This window comes from Ovis canadensis, chromosome 1 (assembly GCF_042477335.2).
Source record: "Ovis canadensis isolate MfBH-ARS-UI-01 breed Bighorn chromosome 1, ARS-UI_OviCan_v2, whole genome shotgun sequence".
Taxonomy (NCBI): domain Eukaryota; kingdom Metazoa; phylum Chordata; class Mammalia; order Artiodactyla; family Bovidae; genus Ovis; species Ovis canadensis.
The window spans coordinates 192194000-192210638 of NC_091245.1; the positions used below are offsets into that span (position 1 = coordinate 192194000).

Consider the following 16639-nt stretch of genomic DNA (forward strand, 5'->3'; position numbering starts at 1 on the left):
TAGATACTCAGGACAGTCGATGCCACATCCCTACCCTCAGCCCGTTAATGCAACATTATGCAAAGGAAAATATGATTTAAATTTTTTGAGACCCTTTTGCCCTGGGAAAGGTGAGCTCAGTGGGCACCAGTACTTTGTCCTTTCACAAATACATGCATCCTGTCCTGGACTTTCTTTAGAATCTCATCGCCCTTCTGAATCCTTAGCGCCCCCGACCTCCACAGTTCAGAATAACTGCCATTTGAGCTCCATGCTGAGGCTTTTTCTGTCCCTTAATGAACAGTTTTTGCCTGGCTGGAGTTCTTACTAAAAGTGTCTCATACTGATTTTCTCATTTCCATAAGGTAGCCTTTGACACCGTGAGCAGAACCACAGTCAAATTGGAGGTCAGACTCTTTCATTCCTCTTAAACTTTTCTCCTGGGTAAGAGCCATTGCTTTTTGAAATATTTCACTCTTCCAATAGCACTAGAAGCTGGTTCTCTTTGAGGGACCATCGTTCCTAAAGAAAGGATGATTCCATTGCCTCTAATGGCCCAATAGAGATGGTAGAACCACACTGGAATGTGGGGTCTCTGGCATGGCTCCATCACTCCCTCACTCAGTAATGCATTCCCTTAGCCGGCCTTGCAGTGTGCATGAGCCAGCTTTGTGCCTTAGAAAAGTTCCAGATTACCACGTTATAGACCCCGGAAACACTTGAAATCAAGAGTGTTAAGTCAGTTACTACTAAAGATCTGCTGCACAAATGAGTAACCTTTTCTCAGTTTCTTTCTCTAGCTGAATGTCATGGTAAGACTTGGTAGGGCACAAGGGACCCTGAAAGAATTGAAACAAGAAAACAAAACAAAACCAAAAAAACAGGAAGGGTGTGAAATAAACACTAATGATCACTGCCACTGGACCTCTCATTTAATGTATCTCTATTTATATTATTCCTGGCTCCACTTCTCCTTGTCTGTCTGGGAAGTTGGAAAGTCACAGCAGGATTGCTCTACAGGGAACTAAGGCAAAGAACAGCGTGCAGGTTTGTGCTCTTGCAATATTTCACAGTCAAAAGTGGCCAGTCAGTGATCCTCCTCTGGATGCTAGACCTGGTTGACTTCTGAACCTTCAGACCAACCACTGTCCTACACAGCACTCTGCATCCTCCATTTCCTCTAAAATAATGACTGTGTATTTGCCAGGTTGCACTGTGTGCATGGGATCGCTAGAAATAACACTAGTCACACTGATGGTTTCACTCTGTTTTCTATAAAGGGCTACAGGATCTCATGAAAATTTTGGCAAAGTTATATGCAAATCACAGAGCCCCGGCCCTTTTCTTAACAGGATGGCAACCTTGCTCCTCGGTGGTACCTGGGACCTGGAGATCCTTTCTCCACTTACGTTTAGCACGCAGCTCACCGGGTTAGCCGTGCCGCCGTTGGGACCTCCCACCTGGACTCCCATCACCCGCCTCTCTTGAGACTGCTCTGGCAGGGCTGGTGTGGGGTGCAGCCTTTGCTCAGAGGGCAACATGTTCCATGCAAAATCTGCCCCCCGGGCCATGGGCTCACTCCTCGGGGCCCCTTGCTTCTTTCTCTACTGGGTGCAATTCAAGGTTGCCGAGCTTCTCTCCAAAGTCTAAAACGAGTGAGGCAGCAGGGACCTGTGAGAGGCCCCAGGGCCCAACACGCTCCCCCAGCTCCCAGTCTGAACGCCAGGCCCCCGACCCTGGTGGGGGGCTCTTTAGAGTTTTCCTGGAGTTTTTCTCCAGGTTGAATGTTTCTTTTGTCAGTGGCCCCAATCTGGAAAAACCCATCATTTTAATCTAGCCTGCCTCCCCTATATCATGAACGGGAGGGAGAAGGAAAAAGGGACCTCCTATGGTTATGGTTTATCAAAGGTGAGGGTCAACTCCAACTGATCCCAAACACTGGCAGGAACTACTTCTCCCAAATGTTCCATCTGCTTCAACCTACCCAGGTTTTGCCACTGTTTTCTAGCTCCTCCCTAACCTTACTCACTGCTGAGGTGTCTGGTTCGAAGATCACCCTACCAGCCTTCCTTGGCTTCCAAATTATCCTGTTGGCAGGGGTGGGTGGGAGGTGGGAGAAGAAATAAGCAAACTGGCCACATGTTGATAATTGTTGAGACTAGATGATGGGCACGTGGGTGTTCGTTATATCATTCTCTCCCTTTTGTATATGTTTGCAGTTTTTCTTAATAAAAAGTTAAAAAATAAAAAAAGTCTTCCAACTCCCCAAACACTTGAGAGCCCCCACCCCTAATACAGTTTCATGGAAATCCCACACCAAGGCAAAAGGCAAAGGTGATTCCATTACATTATATATATATGTATGTATATATTCATTTTCTAATTTTTTTTAAGGCCCACTGCTTTATTTTCAATAGACTAAATCTATTTATAAGAGGTCCCAAAGTTGGGTTTACTTCCCCCAGCTGGGTTATGGGGGAGGGCTTGGGTAAAGGGTTCCTTAAAATCCTGAAAGTTTACACTTCCATGTATCTCACAATCTTATTGTGAGGGTGGGACTTGTTCAGTGTTCTGAACTTTGCAGAGGAAACATGCTCTCGACTCAAAGTGTCATGCTCTGGAATTGCACCTGGCTCAGGAAAGGACTGTCTTTGTACTTGAATTTAAATCCAATGGAGAACCTTAACACGGGCATTTGCATGACTAAGAATTGCTGCTGTCTTTTTCCATATGTCACTTTCTTGAATGTGTTCTAATAAAATTATTCTAAAGCAGGCTGTTGATATACAGTGATTTATAAATACTTTCTGTTGAGTACTGAGGCCCTTAATTTTCTACCAAGAATGCACCCCATCCCGCTTTCTGGAAAGATCTGTTGAGGACAGATGCAATGGGTGTACGTCTGGCCTGGTGGTGGCACCACTGCAGTTGCCGTCACAATGCGAATCACGTCCACCACTGTGGATTTTGTTTTCTGGTTGCCTAGCAGCAGAATTCGTTTTCCGAGATAAAGATAGTCGTTTGAAGTGGATGATGTGGTGGGAGAAGGTGGAGGGGCAAGGCAGGACCAGGAGGATAATTCCCTCCAAGAGCAAAGCAGAAGGCGAGACAAAGGCAGCCAAATAGAGAAGTTCTAACTCATCCTGTTCGCTGATAAGAGTACATTCAAGTGATTATCAGTTAAGATTTATTTACAAAATTGCACTATTTGATATCAAGTTAGAGCAAGTTCAAATCTCAAAATGTCCTTAAGCAAACTAGAAGCAAATGGAGAAAGTATGTATTTCCAAAGGTAAATATTTTGAGAAGCACTTTTGACTCTGATCACTATCTCCCCTTAAGCCAGGCTGGCCAGGGCACTCCCATTAGCCATAACCAACTTGGGTCAGTTTTTTGGAACAGGAAGCTTTGTTAGGAACCTTTTAAGGGGCAGAAAAGGCAGGACCAGACAAGGAGACTTCCATACACTGAGCACTCTCCTCCCACCAGATTATTGGGAAAGCGCTTGATACATATCAACTCCTCTGATCTTCAGAGCCATCCTGAGAGGCAGGCAGTACTTCATTTTCCAGATAAAAAGGCTGAAGCTGAGAGAAGTAAATAATTTGTACAAACTCATAAAGCTAGAGAATGACAGTTCTGTGATTCAGATTTCTGATCCCCAGACCCTTGCTTCTTCAGACCGCAGGGCTGATGGCCAGTGCCCAGTCTGGGCTCTCTCCCATATACCTTGCCATGAATACATTTAATGAATTTTGCAACCTCTGTGTGCTCTGGGGGTTGGTGGAGGGAGGCACAGCATCCTGCTCTTCCTGTTGGCTGGAGATCTCTTCCAGGCCAGGGTTTTGAAACCTACATCCACATACCTTGAACTTAGCTGTATAGAGCACAAGATGATGAGGCTGAGATTCCCACTTGGTTTCCACAGGAATTTGCTCACTCAGCAAATCTTTGAGTGCCCCCATGTGCTGGGCATTATGAACTAGGTGGGCAAATACAGACTCAGCCCCTGTTCTCACAGAGCTTGCTAGTGGAGGAGAGAGGCATTAATCAAGTAATATTTGAATGGGTGTGTAATTATTAATATAATTGAAAGGGACCTTGGAAATCATTGAGATCCACAGATGAAACAAGACCCAGAAATGCTAAGCAGTTTGGTTAGGACAATATAGCAAGTTAGGGGCAGCATAAGAATGAGAGTTCAGTAGATTTCTGTTCCGAGAGGGCCTTTTCCCTATTGTGTCACACTCCGGTCTCTTGCACACCCATAGCCAGCCCTGTGAATGCATTGATCCGTCAGTACACTACCCTCAGCCTAGGAAAAACCAGATAGCACATTTTGTAATGATAATCAAACAGCATGGTGAATTAAACCCCTGAGGATGGCAGTTACCCAAGCCTTGTTTGCAGACTTATTTCAGAGCCCCAAGCAGGAAGAGAGAGGCAAGGCTCCTGTGCTGTAAGAAGGGTTCTTGCAGGTGTTTCAGTGTTTTGATCTGACCCAGTATTTTCTTCTCTCTCAAGGTCAGCAGTTGTTTGTTCACTTGTTAATTCAGAGTACTGACTAGGAACCATGCACAGTTCTCAGAACTAGGGACACAGCAGTGAACAAAACAGATTGCCCTTATGGAGTGAACGTTCCAGCTGGGGGAGACAGACGATAACTGAAATAAGTAAATAACCGCATATTAAGAGGTAGTAAATGCTACAAGGAAAAGTAGATCAAGAAAGGCAAGTGGGGAGTGCTAAGGAAGGTGGTGATACATTTTTAGGTGGGATGGTTGGGAAACAGACCTCCCAGAGAAAATTATGTTCTCGGCCATCGTTTTACTTACACACACACACAGCTGTGCAGTATGATTTGAAAAGTCCTGTAAGCCTTATCCTACCTCCTTCAGAGAAATAAAGGCCTTTCAGTAGCATGTCTCAGAGCCCGACTCCTGGGTTTCCTTTTTTTCCGTTTGAGTTAAGGCAGTGGTTCTCAAACTTGAGTGTACACCAGAATCATCTGGAGCACTTGTTAAAACACAGATTGCTGGGCTCCACTCCCAGAGCTTGTGATTCACTCAGTCTGGGGTGGGTCCAAGAATTTGCATCCCTAGATGCTGCTGCTGCAGGTGGTCCAGGGATCTCACTTTGAGAGCCACTAGGTTAAGTATTATTGGAGAAGGAAATGGCAGCCCACTCGAGTATTCTGTTGGAATATCCCATGGATAGTGGAGTCTGGCGGGCTACAGTCCATGGGGTCACAAAGAATCAGACACAGTGATTGAACAACAACAAGATTAATTATCATAGCTGAAAGATCTCTGTTAAAATCCTGATAAACAATGTAACTATTCATTAGGATCCATGGACAGTGTCAAAGTAGCTATTCCTGGAAGAGCAGAATCCTTAAGAAATTGGGTTAAGTTTCAGAAGCCACAGCCTAAGACTCCAAGCATTGAGGAGTTAGGGCAAAGGACAGGTTGTGAAAAGCTGGTGACAGTATTTCACTGTTTGTCTATCAATACTTGGTGTTTTTCTAGCGTTTAATACTTTTACAAACTCTTTTATTCACTACTCCTTTTTGTCAGTTAATCTGTTAGGTGAACAGGTACAGGTATCCTTATTACATTTTCTAGATAAAGAAACTGAAACACAAAGAGGTTATGTGGCCTCCCTTGGGCATCACGGATGAGCACACCAGTTGCCTCCCTCCTAGTTCAGTGTTCTTTCTCTGCTCACACTCTTCATAACATGAGCTACAGCTTTCCCCTGGGGTATCTACCCCGGGCCATTAAAATCCAGGACATGTAGTTGCTCTTTGCCTTTTAGTCTGTTCAAAATCCCACTTGCTGCATGTAGATTATCCATGTGGGTGATTAACTGCGACAAATTCTAAGCCCTGCATGAGTTTCCTCTGCCATAAACACATTTCTCTTCTACTGCCAGGTATTGGACAGAGAAAATGCAAACTCATTTTAATATTAGCCCAAGCTAGAACTAATCATCGTAAAAGCAAACCCGCTGGGGGTAAGGCAGACAGAATGCTTTCCAAAGGCAAATAGAAATGGTATTTGATTATGTGTACTTTTGCTTCCATCCCATTAGTTGTGATAATTGAAAGTTTCCTGTAACACTAAAGTATATGGGGAAATGAAGGTGGATTTTGTTAAACCCAATGACTGATGAATCACATTCCCAGGTATTTAAATATACCCAAGAAAACCATAGACATGAAAGAGAAAATCCTGTTTTCCAGTACTTGCCTTTCTTTTTGTTATTTTCTCCAGTTGTGCACTGATTCCTCACAGTGAGAAAGTAAGGTCTCCCACTGAATCTCACAGACAAGGACCCAAGAGTTACAAGGAGCTGTTTCTCTTCCGCTCCCATATGTGTTTTGACCATCCAAGAGCCAAAGGTTTTAGAAGCTTCATTTCTAAAACTGTCTTCATCTGTCTCTCAACTCTGATATTCTAACATTTTCTCCCTATACCACCATTGGGACCACTCATTTATTCAATAAGCTCTTACTCTGCACCAGACACTGTAAGAGCCACTGAACAGGCTATGAAAATGAGTTAGAAATAATCCTATACTCAAATACATGGCATATATTAGAATCATTTTATAAATCACATAGAATAGTCAAGTTGAAGTGTATTCTAGATGTAGATAATAAACCCATGTGAGCATCTCCCCATTTTAATTATCTGTACTCACTATATGCTCAAAGAAAGCTAATTAATTAGTTATTTTAGCTTCAGCATAAAATAGGTATCATTAGGAAAGGAACGCCTGGGGAAGAGCAGAGTTGGGTAAGGAAGAAACTCTACTCTGTAGCTCTGAGCACACACAGATGTGCATCAGAAACCCAAAAGCTTGGTAACAAGGAGGTGGCATAGGATCTAATATCTGTCATAGTTATTCCACATGTGGACCATGATAAATTGAAAATATGAGGATCATAAAACTTGGATGATTAGAATATCCATATTATGAAAGATACTATGTGAATGTGTTTTCTGAGCTTTAGACTCCAAGCTGTGCTATAAAAATGACTATTCCTTAAAAACAAATAGTGCTTGTCCACTGCAACACAAGGATGGAGCGTATAAGCAAACAGGTTGGGTTGGAGGAGATGAGGTGGCGTGCAGAGGATTCAGTTAATCAGATCAGTGTTAGAGACACCGTGAGAAGGAAGGCAGACTGTAATTCAACAATACATGTGCGCAAATACATATGCATAGGAAAGGTGCTGAAGCCCAGTAAAAAGAATTTTGTGAGGATGTGAGCCCGTTAAATAAATTGCAAATACATAATCCAAAAAGGAAGACAAGTTTAGAAAACCAAAATGCAGTCAGAAGACAAGGATAAGATTGTCGTTCTGATGACCCGAGTAGCTCAAGGAATACCACTCACACACCTTCCTTCTGTTTGTGTTGGGTCACCTGTTGGTACAGCAGCCCTTACTCCCTCTATTCAAAGGAGCTGCTCAGGCTCTGACTCCAGTCTGCTTTAGGCTGGGTTTTGTGAATAGCAGAATCTCAACACAGGGGTTCAGGGGAGATGTCCAGCTGGCTCTCGGATCTGTCCTGTGAACCCTATTTCTGCCAGTTCTGCAAGCCTCTTCTGGCCTGGGAGGGAGTTTTCACAGCATAGATGATGTATCCAGCCTTACCAATGACCATCAAGGGTGCTAGTGGCTTGATCATCTAGCCAGGCCCGCTGTGGGTGGGTATGGTCATGGATGGTGGTAACCACAGGAAAAAATAGCAGCGATGGGAGGAGGGAGTCTCGACGTACATGCCTTTGAGTTTCTGGGACAGTGGAATAAGAATTTGGAATAAGAAGTGGAATAAGAATTCTACTTGTTACTCTGTCCAGGGGTACTGTTGCCTGGCAGTGGTGACCTTTTTAACTCAAGTATGTGGAATTTTTATATTTGGCTGTATTGATTTTTTTCGATTTTGCTGGGTTGCTGCTATGGCATCAATCAGGGTTAAAGGATCCCAGGGTGAGAGTGGGGACCATCATGTGTGCTGAGGAGGGGGCTTCTGATCATACCTGGTATGGGTCAACTATCTTTTGGCCTATCCTGATAAAAATTTAATTTTTAACTAAAACTATAGAATGCAAAAACATTGTACCTTACATGTAGTTGTAGATCATTAGCTGAATAACGGACCACTACAGTTTTATAAGATCCATGTCATATCTTACTAGTAATTGGATTTGTCATTGTTATAAAATAAGTCCCATGAGGGCAGCAATTCTTGTCTGCTTTTTTCATTGCAGTAGCCCCACTGCCTATGTTAGTGCCAGACACAGAGTAGGCAGTGTTAGTCCAATTGCATATTTTTTTAGTATGCAGAAAAACAGAAATATTTTCCATCTTTAATACAACCCGACTGGTTGTATTGATGGTGAATACTTCCACTACACCACTGGGGAGTAAGAAGGAGTTCTGAAGAATAATGTCACTCTTGGCAAAAACAAGGAGCCTGCTGCTTGAGTTCCAGGTAATGCAAGAGTAGAAGACAGGCTTGTGTGTGATAGGCAAAGTTACAACCTGAGATCAAGGACAAGAACTGATAAACAAGGACAGCAATTGGAAAGTTAGCAAAGAAGCTCCAAGGCCGTGATCAAACAGGCAAGCAGAAGCCCAGCTATGTGTGGGAAAATACTGTATGGTTTAGACACTGACAGTGCAAAGGATTCTGATAAATGCTGACTCTTCCCTCAACAGTTTTTATTGCATTATACACCCATGAGTTTTTAAATATATCATTTGACTTTGTGGGCTCTGTAGATTATTTCTAATTAAGAATGGCAAATGGGACAATTGCAAAAGGAAAAGCGCCAAGGGCCAGGAGCAATAAAAAGGAGAATAAATCCAAAAGCACACATGTCTAAAAAATTGAAACAGTTGCTATGAAAAGTCAGATTTGAAAAATGTCTCATTTGATTTGCTTCACTGAGTTGGTCGCCAGTGAAAAGGACTATAATTCCAAAGACAGCGTTGATTGCAAATGCACTTTTCCTCACTGCCCTGTCCTATCACCATGCTCATCTCCAGGAAATGAAAATGTGAGAACTGATGCATCTGTTCGAGTCAGTCCAAGAGATGGTCAACAATGGAATGTGATGCCAATTCCCTGATAACAAGTGCAGCTGGCCTTCAGCTTGATTTTATTGAGCTTTAGGACTGTTTCCAAAGTACACACAAGGAAAATAAAATATAGTCCTAACTGCAAGAACTGTCTAGTCCAACTGGGATAGAAAAAAATATACTCAAAGAACAAAATTCACACTATGTAGGAAGCATAGCTATTGCATTAATCTAAGAGATTCCAAAAGCTAGAATTATTTCTCCTTCCTCTTTTTATCAAACACCAAGGATGAGTCATAGTATGTAATGGCCATAATCTTCAGATTGTTTAAAAATAATAATAATAAATATAATAATCATGGTAGTAATAGTAACAACAACAGTAATAAAATCTAGTTCAATTCAGTCCAGTTCAGTCACTCAGTTGTGTCCAACTCTTTATGACCCCATGAACCGCAGCATGCCAGGCCTCCCTGTCCATCACCAACTCCCAGAGTCTACCCAAACCCATGTCCATTGAGTTGGTGATGCCATCCACCCATCTTATCCTCTGTCGTCCCCTTCTCTTCCTGCCCTCAATCTTTCCCAGCATCAGGATCTTTTCCAATGAGTCAGCTCTTTGCATCAGGTGGCCAAAGTATTGGAGTTTCAGCTTCAACATCAGTCCTTCCAAAGAACACCCAGGACTGATCTCCTTTGGGATGGACTGGTTGGATTTCCTTGCAGTCCAAGAGATTCTCAAGTCTTCTCCAACACCACGGTTCAAAAGCATCAGTTCTTCGGTGCTCAGCTTTCTTTATAGTCCAGCTCTCCCATCCATACGTGACCACTGGAAAAACCATAGCCTTGACTAGACGGACCTTTGTTGACAAAGTAATGTCTCTGCTTTTGAATATGCTATCTAGGTTGGTCATAACTCTCCTTCCAAGGAATAAGCATCTTTTAATTTCATGGCTGCAATCACCATCTGCAGTGATTTTGGAGCCCAGAAAAATAAAGTCTGACACTTTTCCACTGTTACCCCAACTATTTGCAATGAAGTGATGGGACTGGATGCCATGATCTTCGTTTTCTGAATGTTGAGCTTTAAGCCAACTTTTTCACAGTCCTCTTTCACTTTCATCAAGAGGCTCTTTAGTTCCTCTTCACTTTCTGCCATAAGCGTGGTGTCATCTGCATATCTGAGGTTATTGATATTTCTCCCGGCAATCTTGATTCCAGCTTGTGCTTCCTCCAGCCCAGCAGTCTTCCCAAATTGCATTTAATGTGTATATGTTTATATTTGTCTTAGAATAGCCCCTTTACATATCCCTCCCTTCCTTAACTTCATCTTCCTTACCACTCTCCCAGTATTCCTGAGCTCCTACTAGTATCTATCCCTAAGACAGTATCTTCCCCATCCAGGGAAAAGAATGAAAGCAGATATATCTGTCAGGACAAGCTAGGTTGTGCTCTGGTAACAAATGACTTAAAAAATACTGGTGGCTAAAAAAGCAAAGATTTATTTCTTGCTAACACTACATATTCATAATGGGTTGGCATGGGGCTCTATTTGTCACAGAAAATCAGGGACCCTAGCTGATGTATCATCTTCTAAAGTTGCTGATTACCATCCCAGACAGAAAGATAATTTTAAAGGATTTTAACCCAAAATTAAATGATCCAGCCTAGAAATGACTCAACTTCAATGGCCAAGACTAGTCATGTGGCCCAACAAAACCAAAAGGGGACAGTAAACCAAACGAGTTACGTGTCCAGAAGGCAAAAAGCTAAAAATGTTTAGTGAACATCAGAATGACTACATTAGCAGTAACCTCAAGTCATATTTGCATATAATTTACATTTTGTCTCTAACTCAGATTTCAAATATTGCATCTACTCAACAAGTATGTGTATTATGTGCGTGTACATGTGTATGTTTGTGAATTTCAAACATATACATTGAAATACTGTTATTCATGTTTGAGTCATTGTTTTCTGTTATTCCCACTGCCTAATTTTCACTAGGCCTCATCCCTGACTATTGGGCTCTGAATTTATTGAGTCAATGTGTCAATGTCTAATCAAAATATGAAGATTGGAAGACTTCTTGTTCTTAAAACTTTTTCCAGACTTAGGGAACCAGTTTTTAAGAGCACAATGTCCTGATGGACATAGAGGAACTTGAGCCCTTTCATATCTTAATTTATTGCATTATTTATATGCTAACCCACCAACTTCTCTATTAGTATCTGGCATCAGCCTCTACACAGTAAGTTTTACACAGTAGGAATGTGAACTTATTGAATCCCCTGGCAGAGTCACTGACTAATGGTTCAAAGAATGTTTTACCTAGTAGACCCATGTGCTACTTTAGTCCTATTATAAGCTGTGCTATAAGATTGCATGACCTGGTTCTAGAAATCATATGGTTACTCCATCATTAAGCAGCTGATTTCACTAGGAAGCCAAAGCAAGCTCTACTGTAAACCACATTCAAATTTCTGCAAACACAGGATATTGCATACAAGTAGACCTGGGCAAGAAAATATAGCACTGCAATGAGAAGGAAGGAACCCTGGTTTGGAGTTAGGAAAGTTGATTTTGCTCCTCATTCTGCTATAGACCAGCTGTATGAACTTTGAAAAACATTTTAGCCAAATCATTTGTCTTCTGAATATCTCAATTCCCACATCTATAAAGTTGAAGAGTAATAGAAACTTATCTCTCAATTTCATTCATACTTAAACATTCTATTTTAATATTACTGACTTAGTTTTACCCCAGAGGTCTATGACTTTCACTAGGGAAAATCACAAGCGCTCATCCTAAGTAATGTAGAATTGGGAAAATATTATTTGTATATAAAGGATAACCTAATTTTTACATAATTATTATCTGTATTGATAGAAGAGATGTATTAAAAATTAGTAATTTTTTAATATTTAGTTTCGAAATATAGGCAGAGATTTTATCAGAAATTAACATATATACTTCGTTTCTCATTTACTTATCCATTTATTTTTTTAAATATATTGAACCTCTACCATGTAATTAGGTAGGTTAAATGAACCTAGGGGTAAAATGGGAATTGAGGACCTTGACAAGAACATTACTGAAATAATGGACCGTGGAATACAAGCTGCATAGGAGGGAAAGTAATAAAAGGAGAGTCTTGACAGATTGGGAGACTGTTCAGTTGCTCGGTCGTGTCCGACTCTTTCTGACCCCATGGACTGCAGCATGCCAGGCTTCCCTATCCTTCACCATCTCCTGGAGCTTGCTCAGACTCATGTCCATTGAGTCAGTGATGCCATCCAACCATCTCATCCTCTGTCGTCCCCTTCTCCTCCTGCCCTAAATCTTTCCCAGCATCAGGGTCTTTTCCGGTGAGTCATTCTTTGTATTCGGTGGCCAAAGTGTGGGAGCTTCAACTTCAGCTCCAGTCCTTCCAATGAATATTCAGGGTTGATTTCCTTTAGGATTGAGTGGTTTGATCTGTTTGCAGTCCATGGGACTCTCAAGAGTCCTCTCCAACACCACAGTTCAAATGCATCAATTCTTCGGCACTCAGCTTTCTGTATAGTCCAAATCTCACATTCATACATGACTACTGGAAAAACCACAGCTTTGACTATATAGACCTTTGTCAGCAAAGTAATGTCTCTGATTTTTAGTAGGCTGTCTAGGTTTGTCATAGCTTTTCTATGGGAGTCAGTAGAGGGCTCCATGTGCTAGAGGCCCCAGTGGAATTAAGGAGAAGTCATAGTAAGAATAACTAAGGAGGGTAAGCTGTGGTCAGGAAAGAGGATGTGAGACTTATCTGTGCAACCAAAATAGAGAAACAAGGGCCAGATATACTCCCCAGCTTGAAGCAATCAAAAACCAGACAAAAAATAAGAAACTATTTTCAAGACATTGGACATCAGACCACAAAGGACAGTGCGATCCCCAAGAGACAGGAAACAAAGTGAGCCCTGTGAATACCCTTGCTTACTGCTCTGAGTTTCCAGGTTTCAGTGCCGGGAGAGGTAAACCAGTGGACTTTCAGTCTCACCTTCTTAATTTCACTAGAGAATATGGAGCTGAAAGTCCAGTGATATCAAGGCAGCTAGATTTCACAGGACAGAGTTGTGGAGAGGAGAAAGCTGCACAGAACTCTGGAGATATTCAGAGGGTTTCCTGCAAGTATTCATCAAATTATTGATCAGCACATGCATAAATGGAAACTCCCCCAGGATGGGGAAGAATCACCTGAATTAATTAGAGGAAAGATACTCATTGTTCCCCAAAGAGCCTACAGTAATGCCTGTTCCCACCAGGCAAACTAGGAAACCTCAGATTCTCAGGACATCAGGTTAAGTACTTAGAATAAGCCCTAGAAGAACTAGGCTCTGATTCTGCCTAACAAATCTTAATAGAATAAGACTGTTTCAGAGTAACTGCATGCCAGGAAAAGCTCAAGAGTAGTTATAGGAATATATGAATATAATTGTTGAGCACCCCAAAAAAGGTAAAATTCACAATACCTGGTATCCAATCAAAAATTACTGGGCCTGCAAAGAAGCAGGAAAATATGACCCATAATGAGGGAGAAAATCTATTGACACTTAACCAGCACTGACACACATGTTGGCATTAGCAGACATGGACATAAAAAGTTATTATTCAGTGTTTCATGCATTCAGAAAATTAAGGAGAGATATGGGAAACATAAGGACAAACCCATGTTGAACTTCTTAGAGGTGAAAACTACAATGTCTAAAGTAAAAAATACCTGAATAAGATTCACAGTAGATTAGACATTCCAGGAGAAAATATAAGCATACTTGAAAGCATCGTATTAGAAACTATACAAAGGGAAACATTGAAAATTTAATAACTTTTTTAGAAGTACAAAGCATCATCATTGTTGATCCATGGAACAACCTGAAACATCCTAATATTCATGTAATTGGAGTTCCCAAAATGGAAAGGGGGACATAAAAATATTTAAAACAATAATGGCTGAGAAAGAAAGTAGAAAGTATTAATCACTCAGTCATATCATTCTTTGCATCCCCATGGACTGTAGCCACCAGGCTATCTGTCCATGGGATTCTCCAGGCAAGAATACTTGGAGTGGGTAGCCATTCCCTTATCCAGAGGATTGGCCCAACCCAGGGATTAAACCAGGTCTCCTGCATTTTAGGCCAATTCTTTACCATCTGAGCCACCAGGGAAGTCCAATAATGGCTGAAAAGTTTTCAAATTTGATAAAGGCTATAAATAGGTAGATCCAAGAATCCAAGTAAATCCCACACACAATAACTAAGAAGAAAACAAAAGAAAGGCATAACAATTAAATTGCTCAAAACTAGTGATAAAATAGAAAACCCTAAAAACAAAGGTCCATCTACTCAAGGCTAATAGAGTTCTACCAAGAGAATGCACTGGTCATAGCAAACACCCTCTTCCAACAGCAAAAGAGGAAGATGTCCACTCTACACATGGACATCACCAGATGGTCAACACCGAAATCAGATTGATTATGTTCTTTGCAGCCAAAGATGGAGAAGCTCTATACAGTGAGCAAAAACGAGACCGTGAGCTGAGTGGGGCTCAGATCATGAACTCCTTATTGCCAAATTCAGACTGATATTAAAGAAAGTGGAGAAAACCACTAGACCATTCAGGTATGACCTAAACCAAATCCCTTATGACTATACAGTGGAAGTGAGAAATAGATTTAAGGGACTAGATCTGATAGACAGAGTGCCTGATGAACTGTGGATGGAGGTTCGTGACATTGTACAGGAGGCAGTGATCAAGACCATCCCCAAGAAAAAGAAATGCAAAAAAGCAAAATGGCTGTCTGAGGAAATAGCTGTGAAAAGAAGGGAAGTGAAAAGCAAAGGAGAAAAGGAAAGATATACCCATTTGAATGTGGAGTTCCAAAAAATAGCAAGGAGAGATAAGAAAGACTTCCTCAGCGATCAATGCAAAGAAATAGAGCAAAACAACAGAATGGGAAAGACTAGAGATCTCTTCAAGAAAATTAGAGATTCCAAGGGAACATTTCATGCAAAGATGGGCTCGATAAAGGACAGAAATGGTATGGACCTAACAGAAGCAGAAGATATTAAGAAGAGGTGGCAAGAATACACAGAAGAACTATACAAAAAAGATCTTCACGACCCAGATAATCACGATGGTGTGATCACTTACCTAGAGCCAGACATCCTGGAATGTGAAGTCAAGTGGGCCTTAGAAAGCATTACTACGAACAAAGCTAGTGCAGGTGATGGAATTCCAGTGGAGCTATTTCAAATCCTCAAAGATGATGCTGTGAAAGTGCTACACTCAATATGCCAGCAAATTTGGAAAACTCAGCAGTGGCCACAGGACTGGAAAAGGTCAGTTTTCATTCCAGTCCCAAAGACAGGCAATGCCAAAGAATGCTCAAACTACTGCACAGTTGCACTCATCTCACACACTAGTAAAGTAATGCTCAAAATTCTGCAAGCCAGGCTTCAGCAATACGTGAACCGTGAACTTCCTGATGTTCAAGCTGGTTTTAGAAAAGGCAGAGGAACCAGAGATCAAATAGCTAACATCCACTGGATCATGGAAAAAGCAAGAGAGTTCCGTAAAAACATCTCTTTCTGCTTTATTGACTATGCCAAAGCCTTTGACTGTGTGGATCACAATAAACTGTGGAAAATTCTGAAAGAGATGGGAATACCAGACCACCTAACCTGCCTCTTGAGAAACCTGTATGCAGGTCAGGAAGCAACAGTTAGAACTGGACATGGAACAACAGACTGGTTCCAAAGAGGAAAAGGAGTACGTCAAGGCCATATATTATCACCCTACTTATTTAACTTCTATGAAGAGTACATCATGAGAAACACTGGGCTGAATGAAGCACAAGCTGGAATCAAGATTGCTGGGAGAAAGCTCAATAATCTCAGAGACACCACCCTTATGGCAGAAAGTGAAGAAGAACTAAAGAACCTCTTGATCAAAGTGAAAGAGGAGAGTGAAAAATTTGGCTGAAAGCTCAACATTCAGAAAACTAAGATCATGGCATCCAGTCCCATCGCTTCATGGCAAATAGATGGGGAAACAGTGGCTGACTATTTTTCTGGGCTCCAAAATCATTCCAGATGGTGATTGCAGCCATAAAATTAAAAGACGCGTATTCCTTGGAAGGAAAGTTATGACCAACCTAGACAGCATATTAAAAAGCAGAGACATTACTTTGTCAACAAAGGTCCGTCTAGTCAAGGCTATGGTTTTTCCAGTAGTCATGTATGGATGTGAGAGTTGGACTATAAAGAAAGCTGAGAGCCAAAGAATTGATGCTTTTGAACTGTGGTGTTGGAGAAGACTCTTGAGAATCCCGTGGACTGCAAGGAGATCCAACCAGTCCATCCTAAAAGAGATCAGTCCTGGGTGTTCATTGGAAGGACTGATGTTGAAACTGAAACTCCAATACTTTGGCCACCTGATGCGAAGAGCTGACTCATTGGAAAAGATCCTGATGCTGGGAAAGATTGAGAGCAGGAGGAGAAGGGGATGACAGAGGATGAGATGGTTGGATGG

The 16639-nt window shown here is 41.6% G+C and overlaps 1 protein-coding gene across 10 annotated transcripts in view; it reads left to right on the top strand.

The window, feature by feature from the left end:
* The window catches only part of KALRN (kalirin RhoGEF kinase), a 695559-nt gene that overhangs the window by 510793 nt on the left and 168127 nt on the right, over positions 1–16639 (top strand). For 4 of the 10 annotated variants that reach the window (XM_069556012.1, XM_069556021.1, XM_069556031.1 and 1 more), the window contains exon 34: positions 1332–2754. The exons of the other annotated variants lie outside the window; for them this stretch is intronic. In XM_069556012.1, coding sequence (XP_069412113.1) covers positions 1332–1394 — 63 coding nt within the window. In that variant the 3' untranslated portion in view covers positions 1395–2754. Of the gene's footprint in view, positions 1–1331; positions 2755–16639 lie in introns of those variants that run through there. 10 annotated transcript variants of the gene reach the window in all.